Source organism: Euwallacea similis, chromosome 19, assembly GCF_039881205.1.
Source record: "Euwallacea similis isolate ESF13 chromosome 19, ESF131.1, whole genome shotgun sequence".
NCBI classification, from domain to species: domain Eukaryota; kingdom Metazoa; phylum Arthropoda; class Insecta; order Coleoptera; family Curculionidae; genus Euwallacea; species Euwallacea similis.
This window is the reverse complement of record NC_089627.1, coordinates 98,171-124,326: the sequence shown is the minus strand read 5'-3', so window position 1 is coordinate 124,326 and position 26,156 is coordinate 98,171. Positions and strand designations below refer to the sequence as shown.

Sequence of the window (26,156 nt, the reverse complement as noted above, 5' to 3'; positions counted from 1 at the left end):
AGGCGCCTTTGATATCGGCTCCTACGATGGAACAATCAAATTGCTGAATCCTGATCATTTGGAATCACAATTGTCGTATAAACTCCATGTAAGAGTGTCGGATGGGAAGTTTTCAAGCGTCTCCAAGGTTTACGTGAGGGTGGACGAGTCTGATAATAGTGGACTAGTGTTTCAACGTCCCTTTTACGAGGGAAATGTGGTTGAAAATTCCACAAAAATCACCACTGTCTGCGTGGTTAACGTGCTGGGGAGCGCCTTAAACGAAAATATTGAGTTTAAGATTTTGAACCCCATAAATATGTTCGCAATTGGGCCCACATCCGGTAAGTATCTACATATTAGGTCTTACGTTTTATTTTCGAATGGATGAATCAAGGTGTGGTTCGTACTACTGGAGTGAAATTCGACCGTGAAGAACAAGACAAGTATCAGCTAATCGTGGAGGCAAGGAGCAGTGTTCCTTATAGAGAAAGACCGCGGGTGGCCAATGTAATTATCAACGTAACGGTGCTCGACATTAACGATAACTGTCCGATGTTCGTTAACTTGCCCTATTATGCAGTCGTCTCGGTAGATGACGTAAAAGGATCGGTAAGTCCTTCATGCCGTTTTTTTTCGCTCACATAGCTTAAGACTGTGACCGTCTGGTGCTCCTAATTTGTCCATTATTACTTTCTGTATTTGTCACGTTTTAGCATATTTTAAATAAGGAAAGTTTTAGTTTTAAATCACATAAATACGACATTAAAAGCATAATGGTTTTAAGGTTATAACGAAAGTTCACGCTATAGACCTGGACAGTTCAGATAACGGAGAAGTGCGATATGAACTGATTAGGGGCCATGGTGAACTTTTTAAAGTTCAAAGAGAATCCGGAGATGTTGAAATTAAACAAACTCTAGAGGGTCACAATAAAGAATACGAGCTCCTAATAGCCGCGTACGACAAAGGTGAACAGGAGTTTTGCATTAATATCTGACTGTAAAACGACGATTTGGCTTTGCAGGAATTACCCCGTGTCGGACGGACGTCACCGTGCACATAAAAGTCATAGACCGGTCTATGCCGGTATTCAAAAAACAATTCTATTCGGAAACGATACCGGAAAATGTGGAGCTGCACTCGCCATTGTCTGTCGGCATCGAGGCCGAATCGCCCCTATCTAGGAAGCTAATTTACAGCATCGAGCGCGGCAATGATTTGGAGGAGTTTGCATTGGATTTCAACACTGGTAAGTATTTTGTATCGTAATAAAATGTTAAAAATCATTTTGAATTAAAAAAAATCAAATATGTAACTTGAGAATGATTTAACCCTGTTGGTGATGGTTGAGCTTGATATTAAATAGATTAATACCGAGGGTTGGTGAAAATTGTTCTGTAAATTTACGCAAACGTATGTAAATGTAGCAAATGTCGAACATAGCTGTCAAAAACAATTGACGTTTTAATCTAAAATTTTCACGGTTATGTTCCAAAATTGCAAATTATCGATTCGTCAGATTTAGATATGATATACTCGCTAATGTAAAAGAACATTACCTTAAAATCCCCATATAATATTCCCTTAAAACTAATAAAATCCCTTATTTTTCACAGCTCCAGACAGTAACAATGGGCCTTGTGAGTATAATCCTTGAATATAATATAAAAACAACGCTTTTTTGCTTTTACATTCGCAGATCTTGATAGCGTTCACAATCATGGTTACATAAGATGTTATAAATTCTGGGGTTACTATGCGTATCTCGGAAACTATAAGATATAGAAGCTCATAATGCTTGTAAAATGGTAATCCTTATTTAGAACATGTATTAAAACTAGAGGAGTTCTGAGTATTTCCTGACATGTAGTTATCGTTTTTGGTTAATAACTCAGGAAACAGCAAAGAGATATGGAAAGAATTACCACATTCTTGACCAAAATAAATTTTGGTCAACTTTTAACCGTGAATGTACCCTAAATTAACTGAAATTTACGGAAAAAATTTACGTTGTTGCTTACGTAATAGGACCGGTTGGGTTTCTCTTATAGTTTCCGAAATCCCCACAGGAGCCCTCCAATTTGAAATACCCTGTATAGTTTGCATTTTCTCGCATTAACAGCATGGTAGTTTTACTTTAGTTGAACTAATCATTCCCACGTAACCAAAACTGAGTGCCTAATCTTCAAATGTTTTTGTACAACTTGCAATGTAATAGGTCAGAATCTTTTTTCCTGTTAAATCACATTTTCAAAGCCTACAGCTTTGCTGCGTTTCGTTATTGTTATTTGCCTTTTGTGTCTCAGCATATTGAGTGACATTAATTTTTTTTTCAAACGACATTGTTGCGATTTTAGGTGTTATTTCCGTGGTCGATGAGCTCGATTACGAGGAAATTCCCCAATACGAGCTAATCATAAGAGCGACTGACTCAGTGTCTGGTGTTTATGCCGAAGTACCGGTGAGTGTGTGTCATATTGTTGCTACTATTATCACAATATGTTGTTCAATCACAGGTATCAATAGCATTGTCGGACGTCAACGATTGCCCGCCAGAATTTACGCAGGAATCCTACAACATTTCGGTGTCAGAAGCTGCGCAATTCGGTACTCGAATCCTAAAAGTGATCGCCATTGATAACGATGCAGGCATTAACAAGAACATTTCCTACTCCATTCAGAAGAGCAAAGACAACAACGCCACCGATTTTTTTTATATCGACGATAAAGAGGGCAACGTTTTCTTAAAACAGAGTTTGGACCATGAGACGGCCACACAACATCACTTTGTGGTTGTCGCCACCGACCAGGGAGTTCCGAGTTTGAGTAATACCGCTCATGTGTGGATTACAGGTTTATTGTGCCTTTGGAAGAGTATCTAATTTCTGAAATTTCTTTGTTTCAGTATCGGATATGAACGATAATGCTCCGAAATTCGAGTTTTCCTCGTATTCGTGTGCGGTTTCGGTGTCTGCTAAAAGGGACCAATTTGTGACTATATTAAAAGCCAGTGACCCCGATGATGTTGATCGAAATAATTTGAAATACAAAATTGTAGCGGGAAATGAACAGCAAACGTTTTCTATGGATTCCGCCACGGGAGTTGTATCACTAGGTGAGTCTTTCATCGGTCAAATTGTTGATGTTTATTTGTAATACTTTATTCTTCTAGTAAATTTGGCAAATTTCGGAAACCAGCAAATGATGCTACTAAACGTTTCGGTCAGTGACAGCGTATATACTAACTTTGCCAGGCTTAAAGTTGAATTGATTCCCGCCAACCTGCATCCACCGAAATTTAAGGACATTATTCTCGGTGAGAGTTCATTATGAATATACCACACTAACTTAATTACACGGTTTTTAGACGTGTCCGTTCCAGAGAATAAAATGCCCGGTTTATTAGTAGCCCTTGTAAATGCTTCCGACATGGATTTTGGTGATTACGGCACTGTAACATACAGTATTTACTCTGACATGCTGAGCGAAATTTTTAGTATTGACGAAAAAAGCGGCAAAATTGTGACTAAAATGAGGTAAGTAGTAATCATCTTCCATGCAGGGCGGTTGATGAGGTTCGTGTTTTGTTTTAAGCCTGGATCGAGAAAAGAAAAAAAGATATGAAATTTCTGTAATGGCGATGGATGCGGGAGGCCTTAACGATTTTTTGACGGTTAGAGTTCGGGTTACCGACGAAAATGACAATGCTCCACAGTTTTTGTTCAACGAAAGCAAAATTACCATTTCCTCGAATTTATCCACGGGAGTAGCGTTTTCTAAGGTTCGATACTTTGCCCCTAATCTACGTAATTGTAACTAATAAATTTACAGATCAAAGCCACTGACGCGGATGAAGGTTTCGCGGCCCAATTAGAGTATTCGATTTACGATAAGAAATCTTCAAATGTGACTACGATTTTTGGAATTAATTCCGTCACGGGTGAATTATTCCTTATTGGAAACCTTGGGCTTTACGGTATTTATAGCTAATAATCTGATTAGAATGCAACATTCCATTTCTCTTCTTTCTAGTCGGACAAGTATTTCAATTTTTCGTTCGGGCAACAGATAAAGGAACACCGGCACAGCACAGTGATCTACCTGTCAATATTGTAATTAGCGGGCCCAACGATGTTCCACCCAAATTCGAGAGAAAAGAGAGCAAATTCTTTTTATCCGAAAATTCCGCCATCGGTACTGTTATCACTAAATTGAAGATTTCATCAAATGTATCTGTTAATTTCGAAATTGGTAAGTAATATTAGATTGTTTAATTCTATTAAAACAAAATTCTGAAATTTTAGTGTCGGATGTTGACGAAGACCCACAGTTTTCTGTCGATTCTCAGGGCCAAATAACCCTCGCCCGTCCGTTGGATTTTGAAACTCAACCAGTACACGTTATAGGAGTTCTCGCATTAACCGACAGTAGTCCCCCATTGACGGCGTTGGCGGAAGTGGTGTTGCAAATTCAGGACGAAAATGACCACTCCCCACTTTTTGAAAGCAAATACTATAAACTCGATTTAGCAGAGAATGTTCCAGAGGGGGCGTCAATAATGAGAGGTATTTCAAGTTTTTACAATTAGATTTTGATTCATAAATCAAATTCGACGACTAGTAATCGCCCATGATGAAGACCAAGGCAGCAACGGCGAAATACGTTACAGTTTTACTCCGGACAATTCGGAGATTATTAATTATTTGGCAATAGATGCTCACACGGGATGGATCAGCACCCTGGTTAAATTGGACAAAGAATCTAAACCTGATTTTAAGTTCTACGTCAGTGCCATCGATAATGGAACACCCAAATTATCGGACAGAACATCGGTACCAAAAAAATACAAATTGTAGATTTCCCAACTAACCGACTCATTGATTATTTCAGGTTATAATCAAACTTAAAGACTATAACGACAGTCCCACAGTATTCAAAGAGAAGTTACATCAATCTGCGGTTAGTGAAGATGCTCTGCCAGGGACAGTCTTATTAACTTTAACTACAGTTGATGAAGATAGCAGTTCAGTTCCAGTAAACTTTTATATCATTGATGGTAAGTAGGTGATTATTAAATTATCAGCAGATTACCTAAAACTTTGAATATAAATCAAGACGATTTTTTTACATTGATTTTTCGTTATAGCTCTTATAATTATTCTTTTAATTTATTTGTATTAGTTTATGTTTTGTACTATACACAGGCGATCCGAGTTCCCAATTCCAAATACGTCAAACTGGAGAACTCTACGTTGCTAAACCATTGGATAGAGAGAAAGTGGACAGTTATAGCTTAAACGTATTGGTCACTGATGGGCTGTTTACCGATACCGCTAAGGTGACTGTAACTGTCACAGATGCCAATGGTAATTAATAATAGACCATATATAAATCGCGTTATTCATTATCCTCACGTCATTAGTTTTTGCCGTCACGCAGGGCCAAATTACTGGTGTGCTGTTAATCTTCCTGTTAACCTAGAAGTTCATAAAATATGTATTATGCATTACTTATATTATATACTAAATATGTTTGCAGACAATCCGCCTTATTGCTCGAAGTATCGTTATCGCCAAGTGCTCTCCGAAGGTATACTGCCGGGATCATTCGTGCTGCGAGTTTTGGCTAGCGATAGTGACGGCCCAGAACATTCGAAATTGAAATACGTTTTATCGGGTATGGAACCTACTACCACAACTGCTCCAAAATCTTATCTAAAAGTCACAATATTTGCTCAGGCGATGGCTCAGAACACTTTCTCCTAGACAAAGATTCGGGCGACTTGAAAACTGCAATGTACTTGGATCGTGAAAGTCGCCCAAAGTATGCCTTAAAGGCGCACGTCCACGACAAAGAGCACACGGAGTGGCAGTGCTCTTCTCAGATTGACTTGGTTATTTCGGACTTGAATGACAACCCCCCGGTAAGACGGAAAAATATTGAAATGAACTCTGGAAATCGAGAACAAACACAAAAACACAAAGACACGAATTTTCTTATTTGTAATTACTCGTTAACAGCAAAACTGCATTGTACATTGAATGAAAGAATTTCTCACATTACAATATCATACATATTATTTCTGTACAAATACTATTTCTTCAGGGAGCAATAAATCATTTTATAAATTGTTTACGAGATCAACATCATTTCCTAAAAATTTTGAGTCAGCAACAATCTTTATTTTGCCTGCAATGCAATATTCTGACAGTAGTTGTAAACTGTAATGTTCTCTCACCCAGGTTTTTACTCTTTCCCATTACTCGGTGGCCCTACCAGAAGACGTCGAGGTAGGTACTTTAGTGACTAAAATCCACGCCACCGACAGCGACATAGGCATCAATAGGAAGATCAAGTACTCTTTCATTGATTCGTTCAACGATCATTTCTTGATGGCCGAGGAAAGCGGAATAATCACTCTAGGGAAGCCTTTGGATCGGGAGTTACGGGCAATGTACAACTTAACTGTCCAGGCCGTGGATCAGGGCACCCCGCAGCTATCTAGTATTGCCAACTTAATCGTTAACGTCCAGGATATTAATGATAATCCACCAGAGTTCGAGAATAAATACTATTTTGCCTCGGTACCAGAGATAGACGCTGTGGGTAAGATGGGAAATGATATTTGTTGTTTTATTGGTAATCAAATTTTGATTATTATTTAAGGTACTGACGTAGTGCGTGTTCAGGCCACCTCAAAGGATATAGGAGCGAATGCCGAGGTCTACTACTCAATAATCGGGGGAAACGAACATAAGAAATTTTCTATTCATAATAAAACTGGAGTTATTACCATCGCCGATATGCTAGATTTTGAAAGAGCTAAGGACTACTTTCTAACCATTCAGGCGATAGGTACTAAATATATAATATTAAATGGTACAATAACAATGGGAACATAAATTAATGTCTGTTTAGATGGTGGAATGCCCCCACTGAGTAATGTTGCTACTGTTAATATAACAGTTACAGATTGTAATGACAATGCACCAGTGTTTAGTCAAGTATCGTACAGTACTAGAATCAAAGAGGATGCCGAAATAAACGAAAAGATAATACAGGTATTTGTTTCAGCTTGTGTCAACTCTATGATCATTATTTGCTCTGTAGATTGTTGCTACAGATCTTGACAGCAACGACAATGGCGACATAACATACTCGATTATAAGTGGAGACAATTTGAAACAATTCTCGATAGATCCTAAGTCGGGCCACGTCTTAGTAGCAGCGCAATTGGACAGAGAATCGATATCAAAGTACGAGTTGGAAATATTGGCCAAAGACAACGGACTGCCAATTCTTTCCAGGCAGACGGTGTTGAATGTCGAAATTGCCGATGCCAATGATAATCCTCCCCTGTTTTCCCAAGTGAATTATACAGAGGTCATCCAAGAAAATAAACCTATAGGCGAGAAAGACTATTTTAGTATAAGTTGGTATTAGTAGTAACAAGGTTCTATTTCAGGGCACTCAATACTACAGTTCAAGATTAGCGACGAGGATATGCCTCCTAACACAACTCCCTATACTTTCGACATTCGAATAGGTAATGAAGGCAACTACTTTCGCTTAGACCAAGATGGAATTTTGAGGACCGCATCCAAGTTTAATCATAAAATTAGGAACAATTATTTGTTACACATCAGAGTGTTTGATAACGGGAGCCCTCCTCTATATTCAGATACATGGGTGCGTTTTTGATTTTTTATTTCTTCAGTTACTTAAATTCGTTTCCAGGTTTTAATAAAAATAATAGAGGAATCACAGTATCCGCCGATTATCACCCCATTGGACATCAATGTGAACTCGTATTTGGACGAGTATCCTGGTGGAGTGATCGGTAAAGTGTATGCCAACGACCAAGACCAGTATGATACGTTGACGTATGCATTAAACCCTACAATTGGCGTCGCTTATCCCACCCAAGAACTCTTTCAAATCAACAGGTATGGTTTGTTTTCTTGACATTGGCGAATCCGAAATCAATTGAAGAGTAATGCTATAATTATCTAAAAATTTTTTACCGATTTTGCAGATCTGATGGTACTTTAACGGCGCTTCCGCGCCTCGATATAGGGGAATATCGACTCAATGTGTCAGTAACGGACGGCAAATTTTTCTCTTACACCATCGTCAAAATAAATGTTCAAATACTGACTGAAGTTATGCTCGACAGCTCGGTAGGAATCCGCTTTAGGGACGTCAGTCCGGAATCATTCATTTTAAGTCATAAGAAAGGTAAGGGCATGCGCATAAGACGGCAAAACCGCTTATTCTTCTGTTGTCTTCAGGCTTCGTGAAAGCAGTAAAAAACGCGATAAATTGCAAGTTAAAAGACGTCGTGATCATCAGCGTGCAACCATCAACCGATGAGGATCTACTAAGAGCTAAACGTTATATTCAAAAAGACCTGGATGTGCTGTTTACCGTGAGGAAATCGGACGAGGCTTTCTTCTCTTCAGAAGCGATTAGGGAGGCCTTGACTGATAACCTTGAGGAACTGGAAGAAAGTACCAAATTAGTAGTGGAGGAAATTATCAGGCCGAAGTGTAACAGTAAATATTGCATGTACGGCGTGTGTCAGGATCATTTCGTCTTAGACACTGCTGTGATTGAACCGGTGTCTACCGATGTGACCAGTTTTGTTTCTCCGAAACATAAACACAAGTTGGATTGTTTATGTAAACAGGGTAAGTAACAAATAGTGCATACTCGTACAAAAATTTATAAAATAATTAATTTATGTAGGATACGGAAGCGAAAGGTGTGACACGATCGTTAATGAATGCGCACGTGATCCGTGTCCTATAGTCAAAACATGCGTGCCGGATGCGTCCCAAATGGGCTATTCTTGCCAGTGTCCGGAAGGTTACGCGGGACCGTCCTGCGAAGTGGACATATCAAAATGCCACGATCAAAATTGCTATATCGCCCGCAATCCTTTATCGTTCAGCGGAAAAAGCTACTCCCAATACAGGATTATTAACAAAAAGTCCATCAAAGATCGCTTGAGTTTGAGTTTACGCGTGAGGAGTGTTCAACCCACTGGTAATTAAAATCCTACATTATGCTTAAGAGTTTATTTTAATCTGCAATATAGGGAATTTAATGTACGCGGCCGGTAAAGTGGACTATAACATCTTGGAAATCGTGAATGGAGGCGTCCAATATCGTTTCGAACTTGGCAGCGGCGAGGGCATAGTTCGTGTCTCAGACATTTATGTTGCCGATGGCAATTGGCACGAAATTAAGTTGGAGAGGGATAGAAATAACGCCAAAATCACCATTGGTAAAGATATCAAAGATCTAAATGCCTTTTTTGTAACTCTGATTTTCAGATGGCACGTATGTCGCCCAGGGATCCGCCCCAGGCGTTAGCGATATATTAAACTTGCAAAGCGACGAAATGTATCTGGGGGCAGAAGTACATCAGCACCCTTCAATTTTGGGCTACGAAGACGTTCAGAAAGGTTTCACAGGTTGCATGGATGATATTCGAATTAGCAGGGTAAGTGACTGCGTTTCAGCGTTGACAGGATTCAAAGTCACTTTTTGTCACTTCGCCGTTTGAACTATCATTTTTTCGGATATCCTGTGATGGACATTAAACTTTTCATTACCCTGTATACGTCGAATATTATTTTATTATAGGTGTCTGTACCTTTGCACAAATCTGGAGAGAATTCTGTGGCAGTACTGAAGCGATTCGCCAATGTCGAGTTCAGTTGCGATGCCGATATTTTAATTCTTCCTGGACCTTGTGGATCGCAACCGTGTTTAAACGGAGGGACATGCAGAGACCTAAAAACGGGGTGAGATTTATTCCTATTCAAATCTCAGAATAGCATAGCAGTGTCAAGGCATATAATCAAATATGTGTCTTTTTCTTTGGATTTCTTCATTGCAATGGACAATTAGTATAAATCATGTGTGAAGCTAGTTAAGAAATGCTACTTTTTCTAATTCGTGTGATATTATGAACCCTCGCTCGGACCGTAAAATCCTACTGGTTTCATTAAACTATTCATTTTCTAACTGGTTATGTAAATAGTTTTATACTTATTCTATTTTTTTAAAATTCTATTTTCAAGATTCGAGTGCGAATGTCACAACAGATACTCTGGCTCTTTGTGCGAGGTGGATACGGACCCGTGTGCCTCTGCTCCTTGTCTGTATGGGGGCAAATGCAGATCGACTATAGCGGGCGATTTCGTTTGTGAGTGCGTTTTACGCTTGAGTGGCAAAAGATGTGAATATGGACGATATTGTTCGCCAAATCCCTGCAAACACGGAGGTGTCTGTGAAGAGGGAGACGATGGACCATTGTGCAAATGCAGGTAATGTTAATAGTTCAACTTGTATTTGTTTAGTTTTAATACCGGAAATCAGGTTTTGACTTGAACGTTATTTTTCTCATATATTTGTTTTTGCCAATTTATTTTTTTTGTAAAGCAATAGGCCGTGAGAATTTCATTCTTTAATTTATCGCATCAAAGAAAATGAAGTCTCTATGGCCTCTGCTGTTACAAGAATAAAAAATAAATGGAAAATAGGTCGTTTGCTGGAGAATTCTGCGAACATGATTTAAATGAATGCGAGAAGAATCCATGCCAGAATGGAGGCACTTGTATCAATGAAATTGGCTCGTTCCACTGTATGTGCCCTTCAAATGTTAGCGGAGCGTATTGTGCCAACTCTCAATTCGACACCGTACAGTCTGCAACTTTCTTCCTCAACATCACCTGGAACCAGTTGATGTATTGTGGTGTGGCAATGGCTGCGCTGGTAGTGCTGTCTGTGATAATTTGTGCGATTTGCTGTTGCAGAATGAGAAAGTAATTTGCTAATTTTATGTGATTATTTGCACTTTATTCCATTATATTTGTAGAGCAAAGGATCGCCGCAGCCGTAATAACTTAAACATTAAGGACAATAATGTACTGAACTCCGCGCACAGACCACACGAACTATCAGAGTTGAAAAGAGGCTCTAAATTGAGCAATCTACAGGTGAATCACAGAGAAATGATCGCTGCGCGACCAGTCAGTTATACGCCCAGTTCTCATACGGATGGTAAGAATCTACCTTGCAAAATACCGAAATACGAACCGTGGTATTTACAGGTATTTACAACAACAATGCCACTACTCTCATGCTGAACAATTTGGACACCCTGAGGAGTTACGGTTCGGCTGGTGACGAATTAGAAATTGCTCCTGATTACGGAAAAAATCTAAACCGCAATACTCAGCAGGGATGCACTAGCAACCACTGCGAACCGGACAAGACTAGATGGGCCGACATGCATCTGACATCCGCTCTTATTAACGATAAGACAAGGATGAAAAATGGTAAGTGTGCGTTTAGTTGGAGCATTTTTTTTTCGACAAAACATGTGTCTATCAGATTATAAGGCGCCCAACCCCGGCAACTGCGATTTACCCAATAGGCTTTACGGCGGCAGGAGTAACACCACCAACGGCAATGCACGAATAGGTGGGAATTTGCATGACGATGACCAAAGAAACGTAGGAAGTACGTAAATAAATAAATAAATAATATTTATATACACACATTATATACTTTAACTTTACTTAAGAATTGCTTTGCGAATTATTCAGGTTACCATTGGGACTGTTCAGATTGGGCGCGGCAGTCTCAAACCCTTCCAAATATAACCGAAGTGCCTGGGTCGGAGATTCCGGATTCATCCAGTTTTCATAGTAACGAGAGTAATGAGTCTCGTGTCAACCACATATCTGGCCCGTATCCCCATCACAAATCCTCGGCAGGAGTGTCAACCTTAAACGAGGTAAGTCGGATTGATGACGGAGATTTTAAGCCTCCATCACAAATCTAAAAAAACTATTGTTTAATTTCATAGGTGGACGTGGAAGAATATATGGGCGACACAGACTTAGCATCGAGTCGCGAGCCCAACGGTCTAAATTCTCTGAACGGAGACGTATCCAGCGAACAAGATTACAGATTTCCAGCAGGTAATAATTATTTTGTAACTATTGGGGAGTTTTGAATCGTTAAGAGCGATATTGAAACAACCAGAATCTTCAATATAGGAAGACTATAGCCTTATCAATATGAGACTGATGACAGCTCAATATTAAATAGAATCATAATATGGTATAAAACAATTTGTAAAATATAATTTTTGGCGCACTAAATTAAGCTCAAAACACTTGATTTCAGCAATACTCTGGCACGAAACATCTATATAGCAAATGTGCCTTTGTAACCAATAAATCACTTGTACTCTGTAAGTTAATTTATGTAATTTGAAGTATGCATTTATACCTAACTGTTTCAGTAACCAATTAATGTTATCCAATGCAACGTTTTCCATTTATTTAACCGATAGAATTTTTGCGTTTGTACCACGTATAATGCTTCCCTCAACGTACTGATATCTTGTGATTAGTGATAAAGTTTGGTAATATCCACAAGTTACTTATGTAATACCTAACAAGATATTAATCACATAAGGGAATCGTTGTGGATGTCATGAGTTTTGAGTTATATAGTTTGACCCTAACAAAACTTCTTTAGCAATCACAAAACTAATTTTTACTACAATTTTTTATTCTGCCTTAAATGCATAAGCGATTTAGAAGAGTTTTTAACATAAGTTTTTGTTTGTGCTCCTATCGCAGTGCCTTTGATTAATATTAAACCAAGTGAGTATATTTTAAAGATGTTGAAAGGACTTTTAGTAATGTGCTATTTTGGCTCTAGGAAATTTTAAACACCTTTGAATAGGAAAACGTTAATTCATAAGTCGGAGAAATCTCTAAGGATCTCTAATGCCAACTCGCACTGCGTTACTTCAAGTTCTTTTTGTGCATGAATATTCGTATAAACTGCTGAGTTTTTAAGACCAAAGAAATTTTCCAAAGCCTGTTATCTCAGGAATTGCCGTGTCAATTGTCATTGAAGTCATAAATGGTTACCGAATGTAAAGACTTTTTGTCACTTTTGGGGCTCCTACAAATGAATGACTTGGCCCGCTATCGAGCACCGCCTCTCACTTAAACAAGGATATACTATACACGCCGGTATATCTACACGTGCAATATTAGTGACGTCAACCATACTGAGTGTTATAAATAAATAGAATTGTTAATATATAGTATTGATCCAGATGATAATCTGTCCTTTGTTATTGCTTGCATCGATACAAATAACGTCTTCGTCGAAAGAGTTTGTGTTGTAAAAGGACGAAAAAGTAACATTTTTTCCCATGCTGCGTAATGCGATAAAATCGATGTCACAAACGACCAAGTTGTCCATTTCTTAGGAGTCCTAATGCTTAATAAGGCCACGCATCAAGCTAAATATCCTCTATTCGTTTTGGCTGGTAGCACTCACCTAAAGTTCAACAACAAAATTAACAATCCGCTTCGCAAGAATGATTATTAGAGCTGTTGTTGATTATTAAATCGTTTGTTGCGTAATCCTAGTCATTATTTTAATGCGTGACATTTATTTTCCATTCACAGCTGAAAGTTATATTCGTCACCCGAATTCTTACCTTCCCGCGCATATCTACAATATCCCTAGCGAAGCCGAAGGTGAATCGCTACAAAGTCCGGGTTCAGATGACGTGGAGCCTTACGGCTTTCCGAGCAACCGCAACAGGAGGAAGCAGGTAGATGACGATATTGCCAGCGTCATCACTACCCTAGGTAAATAACATTGTCACTAAGGAGTTTTTCTGTTACGTAAGTTTCTTAGAAGAACGTCATTCCCTCCTGGGCGGGTGTTATGCGAGCAACAGCGATATGTCGACCAATCTGTGCGAAATTGAAGACTCGGAGTGCGAATTCGAAGAAAAACCTTTAAACTACCTATCGAACAGCATATACCAAACGGACGTCTGACAAACCGCCAATCGAAAGGTACTTTTGACATGGGGTTATGCGTTGGATGACACTCTAGAGCTGGGGTTGCGGGTTCACCAATCAAATGTGATACGTAGATAGCTGTTTTAGTGATGGTAAGGCCGCTAGGATGATTTAATCTAACAAAATTTCATAGTTTACCTGCTCAATAATCACCATCAGATGTGTCATACTTTTAAGTGATATTACACGCCCACAATTTCCGATTGTTATTGATATTTCCTCTTCAAAGCGAAGGTGACAATTTACTTATTATATGTATACATATAGTATAGTGTAGAGCAAATGATATCAAATCGGAGGTTTAAATTATAAAAGTATAAAAGGATTGAATTTTTATCAGAGATTTGCATATCATCAGCGTTTACAAGAAGTTTCCTGAAAGTGAGAGTCGAGTGAGATTGATCCCTTCCCTGATGACTCCTTTACAATTTATTAATTATTAAAATGTTCACGAATCAAATCACCTATTTTTGTAGATGTTAGTTGTATAGTTTAACGAGAGCATTTATATTATACGCATTTGGTAGTGGGTCCCGTCCAATAAATCCCTTTATCAAGTCATTCCCGGTTTTTCCGCGTACAGGGTAAACAAATTTTAACTCTTAGTTCATTCAGTGGGACCGCAAAACTTTACATTTATTTTTACAACACATCCAGATGTTTTTAGTGATTTCGAGTATTAGTTAAATCAAGACTACTTAGATTAGTAAACCTACTGATAAGGTTATAGAAAATGTGCCTATATTAAGATTGTATGACGGTTGCGCTCTAATTGAGGCAGCTACTCTGTTTTAATTAGTTCAATTATCATTAATCCAGTGACTCCGTAAGGTTATTTAATTTATCCTCTACTTATATTAACTTTATATTTTTGATATTTTTACATATAAGATTAATTATTTATGTATGTATTGCGTCATCTTCTCCATTCCTAGCAAATAATCTTTCTAAGTGTTCATTAGCTTACTGGGTCCTCCAATTAATTTCGGATTTGTTCCTTACAAAGTTTTTAGTTTATTTTAACTGTATTTGTGGCCATTTACTAATTCATGCATTTTGCATACAAACCTATGTCTAGACATTTTGACTATGGAGTCAATTATGTTTTTTTACTTTTTTACTTTAGGTACTTTCATTTACTTGCAAGTAAAATGAAGGAATTATTAAAAACTAATGATTTAACTAATAACTTGAAGTTTTATTTTTAGCACCTTAGCTAACTGGACTAGAACGTACATCCTTGGGAACAATCAAAATGACACAGTAGGGCAGAATATAAGTTCTCCAAGAAAAAGTATAATTAGATCACGTAATAATAATGATAATTATATCTTCAACCATATAAATCAGTTGCTGAAAAAACGTTAGGAAATTGTTAATGTTTTCCAGATTAAATTTATGCATTTGAAAGATTGAAGGAAAAATATTTTTAACCAATCAGTTTTACACATCAAAATATAAAACAACAGGTAATCTTTATAGCAAAGTATGTCAGAGATAAATCTATGATGAAATTCAAAAGTGAGTCATTAAAAATAAAAGCTCATAAAAGTGCAAAGAGTTAAGGTAGTCAGGATATACTAAGACCGACTGCTAATTGAATGTGAGGTTAACTGCCTAAGAGGAGCAAAATTAAGAAAACAACAACACCATTTGATCTTTTGGCAGAGTACTGATGAGCCAGAGAATTTAAACAAGATGTTATTCAGAGATGTGAGTATGTTTTTGAAGAACTGAAACTTGAACATGCTTAGGAATGACAAAGAGGCCACTGTAGACCTCAGATATAGTGAGTGCAGTAATAATACTAATATATATGCTATCTTTATATTATCTAAGTTGAAACTATCTTGTATTTACAAATACCAACATCAAGTCTATTTAGGATCATGAGGCAATTTGAATCCTATCATGTCTGCAGTCTCTTGCACAGTTCTCTCACCTTTGCCATGAAACTCATCATGAATTTCTTGAGATAGTCGGGAGCTTCTTAAGTAACACAAATAGCTGTTGGCAATAAAGTTCATCTCCTCTCTACAAAAATGACTTACTTTAACTCTTCCATCAAAATTATATACTTACTGTGCTTTGCACAATTGCTGATCAGTGGTCTTATATTTCCTGTATTGTTTCATCAAATAATTGAAAATCAGATTGTCTTTCAGAGACCTTTCAGGTAGTGCATATCTGAATTCCCGAATTATACCTCGCAAAGTAGTTAGTTTCTCCATAGGTGAGTTTTATTAATTGTAAAAGTAGTGACCTCACCTATGGATGTAACTTACAGCATTAAAATAATTTTATTAAAAGAAATAGTAATTATCAAATTGAATACAAATATTTGTCATCATAACCTAATAAGATTCTTAATGTCGCATGTCACTGCTAAAATTGACAGCTCTAACATGTATTCTTACAGTTGCAACGAACTCAGGCATTCAAAAGTGCCAACTTTTTTTCTATTTTTGTTTTATTACGACAATTTTCGACATATCGAAATGAACTAGATGGCTTTCTGGGGTCATATTACTCCACCGAGTGCGTAGGAGACAGTAATCCAAATATTGCCTGTGCTCTCGACGGTTCCAAGCATAATTGAAAAGACCTTTGCTCTACAACCTGTCTTTTCCAATTCTGCCAATGTCAAATTGAGTTCTTAGCTTTCCTTCTCGTTCCTGTGTTATTGCTGTTGGTAGGTAAAAAATAATTTTGGAGAAATCTACAATCATCGTTTCAAATTAACACAAAAATCAGAATACTACTGATTAATATTAATAACTGATCTTCTAAAAATCGTTCCGTTAGAGTTTTAACATTATAGTATTTACTTATAATTTAATACTTAAAAGTTTATACGTTAATGTTTTTAAAGTGAAAATCGACACAGGATCACCATGAAGTTCAACAAACTGGTCTCAGCGTCCCGAAATAAGAACAGGAAGCGGCATTTCACTGCACCCTCTCATGTTAAGAGAACGCTTATGTCAACTCCCCTATCCAAGGAACTTCGACAAAAATATAGTGTTCGTTCCATGCCCATTAGAAAAGATGATGAAGTTCAGGTGGGTTCACAAGTGAATATTACATATAACATGTTTCTTCTGCTGCTTACTGTACATGTTATGTACGTTAAAGTTGTTTGTTTTTTCTTACAGTTTCATGATGTTTTTCTGTAGGTTGTAAGAGGCCACTACAAAGGACAACAAGTTGGCAAGGTGGTCCAAGTATACAGGAAGAAGTTTGTCATTTATATTGAAAGGATACAAAGGGAAAAAGCAAATGGAGCTAGTGTTTATGTGGGAATTCACCCTTCAAAGGTTAGATATATTGATGAAATATGACCATAGTAATTAAATCATAGAAATCATGATGATCTAAACCATTCGTAGACGATAGTAGTTTAACTTGGCTGAGTACTGGTTACACAGGTTTTCTGTGTACTCATAGATACTTTGCTAAATTGACTCTTTCTCATGGTGAGAAATTGGCTCTGATTTTTTAAACTGAACCAATTTTTTATTAATCATATCACTCTACTATGCTAATACAAAGTTTTCTTGCTAGGTAGTAATTGTCAAACTAAAAATGGACAAGGACCGAAAGAAGATTGTTGACCGTAGAGCAAAGGGACGTTTGGCTGCACTGGGTAAAGATAAAGGCAAATATTCAGAAGAGTCTGCAGCTGGTGCTGTGGAAACTGCATAAATATAATGTCATTAATAAATATGTAAAAAATAAATTAAAATTATTTTTTGCCCTCAAGATGGTGTTAGTAGCAAACCTTATGAACATAGCAACAGTGTTGTTAGCAATGTTCAAATACAAACAAATAATTGGTTACAAAAACCAGTGGATTTTTTTTCATTTTGTGATTATGACGGTTTTGGAGGTGCATACAAACGTTCTGAAAGTAAAGTATAAAGCTTGTTTGCTGTCCAAAGCCACATTAATAACTTTGATTTGTGAAATAGTAGCCGTCGCTTTGCCATTTGTGCTTTGTTATCAAACGAGAGGCAAGAATACAGTTCAAACATTAGAAGCCTATTAAGATACATTGTTATAATTTAAACAGGTTTCTGGTTAAAACAAGACCTAGTTTATGAGCAACCAGATGTCAAGTTTAATGGAGAGTACCTGTTTTGGGTTACTGCTAAGGACAAAACTCTATTTTGCAGTTCATTTCCACTAGATGACAATAAACCTAAGTTGGATCCATGTTCTAGCATAAAGGTAACGCTTAACTCTATTGCACCAGATACACATGTAGTACCTAATACTGCTTGGAGGAATGCTCCAAAGCAACATTTGCTTTGATCAACAATATTTCGTAAGACATCACTTTTCACTCAATTATTTGTACCATATATGTATTTCCAAATACTAGATGCTAACAGTTTACTATTTATGTACCACCTTATTTGTCTTATTTTTATATGGTCATTTAATCAATTTACTAACTTCAGATTCTTTCAGTATAAAGCAATTTAAAGGCAGCAAATTGTATTCCTGTTTCTCAAAGCTTGAAGTTAAACAGGGTGTTCAATTTCAATTATTTTTGTTCCACCTAACTTCTACAGTTTTTGAGATATTTAGATGAAATTTGGAGAATTTACAAATGACTGTGATCACAACTTGGATAAACTTCTTTACTGTTTGTTTAAATCTACAATTTTTTTTGAGGTCACAAAAATAAGATGGTGCCTGGTCTTACAACTGACATCAACATCAACTTCATGTTATTAAATATATTTTAATCAAAAAGTAGTGCTTGAAGATTAAAAGATGATTCTAAGGGTAGAAGTATCAATTATTTTTTAATTTTGAGGTTTTCCAATGGGACCAAAATTATGATGGTAAAATAGACTTTTTGGAATTTACCATACAAGCCATGTTTCCAGCAGTCACCTCCTATTACTTTATTCTCTTATTAAAGTATGACATCAAAGAAGTAAGTGCTGAAATCTTAAAAACTTAATCCAATGCAATATTTTGTCTTGTTGAAGAAGTCACCATGCGTTTTCCACATGAATAGTGCCATAATTCACCAACAATTAGCTGTAACTGGTGTGTCTCATATTATTCTACAGGCAGACTTGGGATTACATCAATCAGTACCTTTGAAATGCTCAGGAGATGGTGTGTTTACCTATTTAATACCTGATAATATGAGGACTTTGTCTTTTGAACAGATTGTTGCTAAGTATGCAGCAAGTGACAGTAAGTGCTTTGATTTACTCCTTATTAGTCCCTAATTAATAGACTATTTTCAGTAAAAACTACATTTAAAAATCCTTTGGTAATCCCAAACACATTGGTAAATGATGAAGGAACTTTCACCTTAAACTTAAAGTTATCCATCCCAGAGCACAAAATATACTTCAAGCCTGGAGTATGGCAAATTTTAAAGTTTGCCTGGATCCAATTTCTTTCCCTCTACATAGTGACATGGTGGTTGATTTCTGGAATTAAGGACTATATTTTTAGGAATAATTTGGTTTTGTTATACAAAGATAAAACATGTTTAAATAAATAGCATTGTTGCTTAGTGACTTTTAATATTTCAATTCCAATTCTGGAGTAATAGATACAGTTGTTGAATTTCGGTTATCTTCCACAATTATTATAGAACTGAACATATCATCCACTTCTACAAAGAGAAATCGATATTCATAGCTGCCAGCATTCCCCTTTAAGCAATAATGGATTATTAAAAAGGGTTGTGATTAATTAAGAAATAAATAAATAGTACCTCAACCATATCTAAGTGGGCAGTGCCTGAATGGGCTGTGCCTTTTAAATGAAATTTCATTCTTATGTGTTTTCGACCCTCTTTGTCTAAATAATATGCATGACTAACATGTTGTCTTCTACCTGGAAGACACAAAGATTACTGTTAACCAAGGCTAAAAATACCAAAATACCTCTTCTGGTTTCATCCCCATAAGCACTGATAGGATAGCCCAACTTATCTGATACTTGTACATGATCAATACACTTCTTCACTGCTTTAGAGTAAATATTATTGGGGCTATTACTAGAGAAGAGTTCATTGAAAACAGTATACATAAGCCCCCCACAAATGCCTACTCCAAGCAATATTATGGCCAAGTAAGAGGTAGTTTTGGTGGTCTCTTTGACTTTTTCTCCAATAGGTTTGACATTGGTATCCACTTTGTGGGAACTACTGGAACCAGATGTTGGAGTAAGTTTGCTATCTGAACTTTTCAGTCTTTTAGGTAAATGGTACTGAAATACTTTGTGAAAGCGGTGTTTGGTTACAAGAACTGATAAAATTGAGTGACGAAGAACAAGCATGTTGCTCCAAGACAGGCTGGATTAAGCCAGTGCTTACTTTTAGCTTACAGAGGGTATTTATTTACGTTAACTGTCATTAAATGTTGGTTGTTTTAATTTTTTTTCTTTTAATTATTTCATATCAACTATTACTTAAAATTGGAAACATAACCTAAAAATTGAAAGAAAAATCAAAGATCGCTCATAAACAAGATTATCATTACGAAAAATAAAATGGTGTCTGAGATACAAAGAGACTGATCTCAGACATATCTGTCATATTTCAACGCCATCTTCAGGTTTGTTTAATGATTAGTTGTTATTAAGGTAAGAAAAAAATTGCCTTCAGCGTTGTCAAGAAAATAGTAAAAATCTTTACAATAGCGAATCTACTTTTATTTAATTAAACGGATAAATTTTCCCTTTGTAATTGTGAAGATAACGTCAATCTTGATAATGGTGAAAGAAAATGAAAGTTTTAATTTTGATCTGTTGTAAAACGGAACATATGTATAGAAGTAATAAGAATGAGAAAGAAGTTTTTCGACTAGCGATAAGATGTTAAAGTAACCAGGCGAAATTATTTTAACAAAATGCTCAATTAAATTTGGGGCCTTTTAAAAATGGAATCTATTGCATTAACCGCCATTCCTGCAACCAAGACCACTCATTAAAAGCTCTCTGTTTTTAATAACTCTGCATTTCATTAACACGTAAAGACAGTATTTGATTAATCGACGTTCAAATGACAGAAAATAACAAATGAAGTATTTCTTGTTTTTATTTTATCTTCAATTAATTAACAATTACAAATTTATTTATTATAACAATAAATTGTAAATTATTACTTACAAAACTATTATTAAGTAGTAGTTGTACTGAGTTTCAAAATATTAAGGAAATTGTACAACATGTTGTAACGAGTAAGCCCTAATGTCTGTTTTTGTGTGTTTCAGAAATAGAAAACTCCTGTCTTTTTGCCAACTCTATATCTTTCATTTTACTTAAATCCCCCTATTTGTTTCAGTTGAGAGCTACTAAATAATGTTGAAATTTCTCACCTCTTTTTTCACCACCATTGTCCAAGCCATGCTCCAACTATTGACCTCAAAGAAACACATAATCCAAAACCTGCTGAGCATTTATGTGAAAACCACCACCGGTAGCAAGTTGTGTTTAGATATAGATCCAAAATGCAAGGTGTCACATATTAAGGGAATCATAGCACCTCAAATGGGGCTTCAGCCTGATGAGCTTAAGGTTATTTTTGCTGGCAAAGAACTGGGCGATGATGTTGTTATTGGTAAAAGCTTGTTAAAAAACATGTGATTTTTTAATTTATATTGGTCATTAGAAGAGTGCGATTTGGGGCAACAGAGCATACTGCATGTGGTGAAAATTAAGCCTCAAAATAAGGATGAAAGCCATTTAAGTACAAATACTTCCAAACTTCTGCCTTTAACTGAAAGTCTGGATGATTCAATGTTTTTTGAGAGCAACATAGATATAATTCCTGTCACAGAGAGAAAAGTACATTTCTATGTGTACTGCCCCACTTGTAAAGACCTTAAACAGGGTTTGTAGTTGATTTTTCAATGCTGAGGAGTCTATTATTGAGATAATTATTTAGGGAAACTTCGCGTCAGATGTCACTTTTGCAAGAGTGGGGCATTTACTGTGCATTCTGAGCCCCAAAACTGGGGGCATGTGTTGACACCTAAACAAATAACTGGCACATGTGAAAATGATCCAGAGTTATGTGAAAACATATTGCAGAACCAGGAACCTACTTTTGCAGAGTTCTATTTCAAATGTTCTGAGCATGTTTCTTTGGGTTAGTTGCATTCATGAGTCCACATCAATTATATAAAGGAGCTTTTTAGGGGAAGGAGATCAAGCAGTACCTTTAGATTTAATTCGTCCAAATTTAAGGCAGCTTCAATGCTTGGCATGCCTGGAGATACCAAAAACAATGTTTACTTTTCCATGCCAAAACAATCACATAGTTTGCCTAGATTGTTTCAAACAGTATTGCATGTCAAAGCTCACTGAAAGGCAGTTTTGGCAGCATCCAGAGTAAGATCCTCAGGTCTGCATTTATTAGCTTTAGCATTTATTGATTTTAGGTTTGGTTACACTCTTGTTTGTCCCAATGGGTGTCCAGACTCTTTTATAAAGGAAGTGCACCACTTTAGGTTGCTTGATGTTGAAAACTATGAAAGGTCCTTATTTTTGCCAAATTCAAGTGAAATTTTAATTTTTTGTGATTTAGGTATCATAGGTTTGCAGCTGAAGAGTTTGTTTTGCAATCTGGAGGAATGTTGTGCCCTCAACCTGGTTGTGGTATGGGAATATTAGGTAAGTTTCTCTTGAAAATTGAAGTTATGGTAGAGTGGCCAAAGTTTCCTTAGAAATATTATTTTAAACTGAAAATCCTGTTCAGGAAGTAGTTAAAGATGTTATAATTTTCGACTCCACCGAAGGTGCAACTTCACCAGTGTAATTTCTCCAGTTTTCCTATCCCTTAAGGTCATGTTTTTCAACCTCTGGTGAAATTTAACCAATATCATTTCTTTGTTCATTTGTAAATCTAACATATTTTTTATCCTTACAGCAGATCCAGAATGCACCCGGATAAGTTGCCAGCACTGCAAATACATTTTTTGCCGTAATTGCCTTCAAGGTTACCATATAGGGGAGTGCGACCTTCTGGAATCTATCCCTTACAATGATTCAGGCTATTGCAATGACGAACTGAGTTGCAGGCTTAAAAACGAGGCAGAGGATGCTTCCAGAACTACTATAAAAGTTTGTTTAAAAGAAAAAACTCCTTTTGTTATTTCTGCAAAAAATTTAATACATTAGGTTATCACCAAACCTTGTCCGAGTTGTAAAACTCCAACTGAGAGGGACGGAGGATGTATGCATATGGTGTGTACTAGAGCGGGATGCAAATATCACTGGTGCTGGGTTTGCCAAACCGAGTGGACCAGAGAATGCATGACTGATCATTGGTTCGGATAGGACCTTACTCTGCGGGATAGATTTACATGTTTGTGATTTGAAAAAGTCTGATTTAGCCCTGTTTTGTTGCATATTAAAAACTGTTGTTTAATTTTTTTTTATTAGTGAAATTGGTAGAAAAGAGGCACCTGTAATTCAAACCCTTCTTTTTATATTGGCATTTAACCATATTTTTAATCTCTCACACATTTTAATTCAGAAAAATTAAATAAACTAAACTTAAACATCATTAAGATAAGGCTTCTTATCTTGACAGTAAATGTATTAGAGGAGATTAAAGTATTGACAAGATAGAATCATACACAAAACCCTGATTTCATACCTATTTAAAATTCGTATATTTTTGTGCAACTACTAATGGATTTCGTTAATGTGAATATCTAGAACTGTTTAAAAATTCTTAGTAAAAAAAAATCATGTCTGCAACAAAAGAAGAGCTGGAAAATTTGGTAAGTTTCAGTAGGACCTAAAAACGTTTTTCAGATACCTCGTTTCAGACCACTAATTTCAATAATTATCGCTCTCAAACAATAATTATAGAAAGCGTTCTTGGAGGCATTACAATAGTTCTAATCTGCTGTACGGTCTATTTTTTTATATGGAGAAGGAATCTAATAAAGCTGGTAAAAGTATTGGACCCTGTCAGTGCCTATAAGAGAGTGTAAGTCATATCCCAACTTCTCCCTAATAAACTTCCGCTTCATGCCTACTTCCAGAGGCCCTTCAATCTACATTAAACGAGGTCAACGGGACACTACATCGATAAGTTCGAGTTTTAAACACTATGAGGGGAGTAATTCAGTTTTTGCTGATGATGATGTGGAAAAGGAACAGAGGAACAAGAATGTGGAGACTTTAGATCGGAACTTCTTTACAAAAAGCAATTTCAGTTTTGATGAGGACAACAGCAGCAAGAATACAGAGAATCAGGCAAATTCCACACGAAGGTTAGTAGTAAGACTCAAATGTTTGTGTTATGTATGAGTTTGTTGTGCTCCTGCTAAAATTGCCAGGCATTCTAATCAGTAGGATTTAATCAAGGCTTAATTGCAGGAAAAATGAGCAGGCAGAAGCAATGGAAGCAATAACAACATTGGATAAAGTGTTGTATTAGTGATAAGTTTGTTTTCATGTGTTGGTTTTTCCTTCTGTACATTAAACTTATAATATACTCATAGCTGTAATACATACGCAAATTTGTGTTAAATGAGGCTTGCTGAAAATAGCCTAAAATACATATAAACATGTCAAAATTGTTTATTCTACAATACTACAGTCTTGGCTACATTTTTGATGCACAAACCACGAAAATATCGTGAAATCTTCAAGACTTACATACGCGCTAATAAGACTCATTTTAAAAAACAATAATTTTATTATAGGCACCTAGAGATTTAAAGGAGTATATTTTTTTATAGAATAAACTTGTATTAGCTTCTAGCGTCATTAATGGTGGCAGGTACTTTAACTTCTAAACCCTCTAGATCCTCACTTAAAATCACCTGACAACCCAATCGGGAAGTGTCAGTCAAATCATAGGCCAAATCCAACATATCCAACTCCTCATCTGTTGGCTTATTAGGTAAGGCATCAAAAGTGCTTTTCTGGAAGATTAAGTGACAAGTCGAGCAAGTAAGAGTTCCTATCAAAACAAACTTAATGGTTTCTTGTAATAACAATACTTTTTTTAAATCATACCTTCACAAGCTCCAAACCCATCCAAATCTAAATCATTATTGACTACAATATCTAATAAAGAATCCCCAATTTTTCCTTTAGCTTTGAGTCTATCACCATTTGCTTTAATGAATGTTACTTCAATTCTATAAAGAGAAAAAATTGCTTTTTAGTAGATTGCTGGGAATTAAGGCAAACTTACTCTTTCTTAGCCAAGGCTGGCTGACCAGAAGGTTGACTGGCAGCCAGACATCTGATGTTACTTTTGAAGCTGTTGATAAGGGGTCTTGCCAAATGTGAAGTGCATTTCAAGGCATTGAGAGACATATTGATCTATATCAAGACAAAGTTGTTGTAGGAGAGTTTAAATTTCTGCAGTTGCTTGTGCCTAGTTGCAAGGCTTCCTTGCAAATAAATTACAATTTTTTTTGTAAATTTGATAATGTTTACTGATAGGTAAATAGTTTTTACAAGAACATTTTGTCTGAAAACTGATAGAGGCAAACTGCACAATACACTTCTAAAATAGAATTTAAACAATATATAGTATTACTTACATGATACACCTATAAATTACTAATTCGACTCAAATTAATATTTCCCAGTTTAAATGAATTCAATATTTTATTATTGAATCTGAGCCAACTACAACCAATACAGTGCACTTGTTTGTTGTATAATTAAAACTTAGATGTACTTTATTCCGTTCGAATTTGCTGTAATAAATTTGCCGTAATTATAATTAATAAGTATTACAAATGTAAATTATTTGTAATAATTAGATAAACGAAGATTTCAAGAGAGAAATTGAAATTTCTCTTCGAGCTCCCAAACTTTTTGTTTACGTCATAATGTCAAAGCGACAGAATCACAGCTACAGCCTATTTGAAGCGATATTGCCAAGTGTAACATATCTATTTAATGAATATTCTCATTCTATAACTGGAGTTAAGTCAGAACAGTTATTGCAAGTTGTTAATATTAAATGTTAAAGTTTAATAGACATATTAAGACCTGCCTTTGATAATTCAACGCTTGCTTTACGTTCTCTGTTTATTAAACAAAGATATAATTTCAATTTGATTCATTTGCATCAAAACCTGTTTTCTTTACTGAAGTTTTCCTGATGGTTGATCCATATCCAGTAATATAAATTTTCAATTTCATGATTAACTGGATGGTTCATTAGGATGAAAAATGGAAGATTCGGCAACGCTGGATCATTTTTTAAGAGCAAGCAAAGGAAATGCCACCCCAAGG

At 36.2% G+C, this 26,156-nt stretch overlaps 8 protein-coding genes across 11 annotated transcripts in view; 5 read left to right on the top strand and 3 right to left on the bottom strand.

Moving 5' to 3' along the window:
* Window positions 1-15,090, top strand: part of kug (kugelei) — a 45,566-nt gene extending 30,476 nt beyond the window's left edge. The window contains exons 27-67 of one of the 2 annotated variants that reach the window (XM_066399657.1): window positions 3-323; window positions 377-591; window positions 767-950; window positions 1,007-1,231; window positions 1,599-1,622; window positions 2,340-2,443; window positions 2,499-2,835; window positions 2,888-3,097; window positions 3,155-3,298; window positions 3,350-3,518; window positions 3,577-3,763; window positions 3,814-3,958; window positions 4,015-4,233; window positions 4,287-4,547; window positions 4,603-4,814; window positions 4,873-5,038; window positions 5,187-5,348; window positions 5,521-5,658; window positions 5,721-5,905; window positions 6,225-6,588; window positions 6,649-6,837; window positions 6,901-7,043; window positions 7,093-7,390; window positions 7,448-7,671; window positions 7,720-7,928; window positions 8,018-8,220; window positions 8,274-8,672; window positions 8,731-9,030; window positions 9,083-9,271; window positions 9,321-9,490; window positions 9,634-9,794; window positions 10,074-10,319; window positions 10,536-10,817; window positions 10,871-11,055; window positions 11,106-11,333; window positions 11,389-11,517; window positions 11,604-11,794; window positions 11,867-11,981; window positions 12,651-12,674; window positions 13,497-13,682; window positions 13,732-15,090. In XM_066399657.1, the coding sequence (XP_066255754.1) occupies window positions 3-323; window positions 377-591; window positions 767-950; window positions 1,007-1,231; window positions 1,599-1,622; window positions 2,340-2,443; window positions 2,499-2,835; window positions 2,888-3,097; window positions 3,155-3,298; window positions 3,350-3,518; window positions 3,577-3,763; window positions 3,814-3,958; window positions 4,015-4,233; window positions 4,287-4,547; window positions 4,603-4,814; window positions 4,873-5,038; window positions 5,187-5,348; window positions 5,521-5,658; window positions 5,721-5,905; window positions 6,225-6,588; window positions 6,649-6,837; window positions 6,901-7,043; window positions 7,093-7,390; window positions 7,448-7,671; window positions 7,720-7,928; window positions 8,018-8,220; window positions 8,274-8,672; window positions 8,731-9,030; window positions 9,083-9,271; window positions 9,321-9,490; window positions 9,634-9,794; window positions 10,074-10,319; window positions 10,536-10,817; window positions 10,871-11,055; window positions 11,106-11,333; window positions 11,389-11,517; window positions 11,604-11,794; window positions 11,867-11,981; window positions 12,651-12,674; window positions 13,497-13,682; window positions 13,732-13,877 (8,189 nt within the window). In that variant the 3' untranslated portion in view covers window positions 13,878-15,090. The remainder of the gene's footprint in view (window positions 1-2; window positions 324-376; window positions 592-766; window positions 951-1,006; window positions 1,232-1,598; window positions 1,623-2,339; window positions 2,444-2,498; window positions 2,836-2,887; window positions 3,098-3,154; window positions 3,299-3,349; window positions 3,519-3,576; window positions 3,764-3,813; window positions 3,959-4,014; window positions 4,234-4,286; window positions 4,548-4,602; window positions 4,815-4,872; window positions 5,039-5,186; window positions 5,349-5,520; window positions 5,659-5,720; window positions 5,906-6,224; window positions 6,589-6,648; window positions 6,838-6,900; window positions 7,044-7,092; window positions 7,391-7,447; window positions 7,672-7,719; window positions 7,929-8,017; window positions 8,221-8,273; window positions 8,673-8,730; window positions 9,031-9,082; window positions 9,272-9,320; window positions 9,491-9,633; window positions 9,795-10,073; window positions 10,320-10,535; window positions 10,818-10,870; window positions 11,056-11,105; window positions 11,334-11,388; window positions 11,518-11,603; window positions 11,795-11,866; window positions 11,982-12,650; window positions 12,675-13,496; window positions 13,683-13,731) is intronic. The other variant, XM_066399658.1, reaches the window with a different exon arrangement.
* Window positions 15,091-15,714: 624 nt separating this feature from the next.
* On the bottom strand, window positions 15,715-16,236 carry LOC136415094 (protein FMC1 homolog). Its single transcript, XM_066399502.1, has 2 exons — window positions 15,984-16,236; window positions 15,715-15,935 (listed from the first exon to the last, which is right to left on the bottom strand). Exons 1-2 carry the CDS (start codon window positions 16,130-16,132, stop codon window positions 15,779-15,781), a joined length of 306 nt encoding a protein of 101 aa, XP_066255599.1. The 5' UTR covers window positions 16,133-16,236; the 3' UTR covers window positions 15,715-15,778.
* A 503-nt stretch (window positions 16,237-16,739) lies between these two features.
* On the top strand, window positions 16,740-17,663 carry RpL26 (ribosomal protein L26). The gene is made up of 3 exons (XM_066399484.1): window positions 16,740-16,963; window positions 17,078-17,218; window positions 17,466-17,663. Exons 1-3 carry the CDS (start codon window positions 16,796-16,798, stop codon window positions 17,604-17,606), a joined length of 450 nt encoding a protein of 149 aa, XP_066255581.1. The 5' UTR covers window positions 16,740-16,795; the 3' UTR covers window positions 17,607-17,663.
* Window position 17,664: 1 nt separating this feature from the next.
* On the top strand, window positions 17,665-19,448 carry LOC136415088 (transmembrane protein 231). Its single transcript, XM_066399485.1, has 5 exons — window positions 17,665-17,914; window positions 17,974-18,131; window positions 18,727-18,849; window positions 18,905-19,118; window positions 19,172-19,448. Exons 1-5 carry the CDS (start codon window positions 17,665-17,667, stop codon window positions 19,432-19,434), a joined length of 1,008 nt encoding a protein of 335 aa, XP_066255582.1. The 3' UTR covers window positions 19,435-19,448.
* On the bottom strand, window positions 19,354-20,351 carry LOC136415086 (mitochondrial import inner membrane translocase subunit Tim21). The gene is made up of 3 exons (XM_066399483.1): window positions 19,823-20,351; window positions 19,651-19,772; window positions 19,354-19,588 (listed from the first exon to the last, which is right to left on the bottom strand). Exons 1-3 carry the CDS (start codon window positions 20,214-20,216, stop codon window positions 19,454-19,456), a joined length of 651 nt encoding a protein of 216 aa, XP_066255580.1. The 5' UTR covers window positions 20,217-20,351; the 3' UTR covers window positions 19,354-19,453.
* Window positions 20,352-20,945: 594 nt separating this feature from the next.
* On the top strand, window positions 20,946-23,802 carry park (parkin). 3 transcript variants are annotated; one of them, XM_066399451.1, is made up of 9 exons: window positions 20,946-20,962; window positions 21,223-21,498; window positions 21,550-21,771; window positions 21,826-22,029; window positions 22,079-22,271; window positions 22,322-22,417; window positions 22,468-22,553; window positions 22,810-23,003; window positions 23,061-23,607. In XM_066399451.1, the coding sequence occupies exons 2-9, from the start codon at window positions 21,240-21,242 to the stop codon at window positions 23,217-23,219; spliced, it is 1,413 nt and encodes a 470-aa protein (XP_066255548.1). In that variant the 5' UTR covers window positions 20,946-20,962; window positions 21,223-21,239; the 3' UTR covers window positions 23,220-23,607. The 3 variants fall into 3 exon arrangements, with proteins under 3 accessions (XP_066255548.1, XP_066255547.1, XP_066255549.1); XM_066399450.1 differs by lacking the exon at window positions 20,946-20,962 and adding an exon at window positions 21,095-21,118; XM_066399452.1 differs by lacking the exon at window positions 20,946-20,962 and adding an exon at window positions 23,703-23,802 and having other exon boundaries at window positions 21,155-21,498; window positions 23,061-23,247.
* LOC136415074 (uncharacterized) lies at window positions 23,528-24,606 on the top strand. Its single transcript, XM_066399461.1, has 4 exons — window positions 23,528-23,668; window positions 23,717-23,880; window positions 23,936-24,166; window positions 24,273-24,606. The coding sequence occupies exons 1-4, from the start codon at window positions 23,636-23,638 to the stop codon at window positions 24,331-24,333; spliced, it is 489 nt and encodes a 162-aa protein (XP_066255558.1). The 5' UTR covers window positions 23,528-23,635; the 3' UTR covers window positions 24,334-24,606.
* Window positions 24,587-25,712, bottom strand: Fdx2 (Ferredoxin 2). The gene is made up of 4 exons (XM_066399463.1): window positions 25,454-25,712; window positions 25,099-25,229; window positions 24,918-25,042; window positions 24,587-24,861 (listed from the first exon to the last, which is right to left on the bottom strand). Exons 2-4 carry the CDS (start codon window positions 25,221-25,223, stop codon window positions 24,650-24,652), a joined length of 462 nt encoding a protein of 153 aa, XP_066255560.1. The 5' UTR covers window positions 25,224-25,229; window positions 25,454-25,712; the 3' UTR covers window positions 24,587-24,649.
* Between the last annotated feature and the right edge of the window lie 444 nt (window positions 25,713-26,156).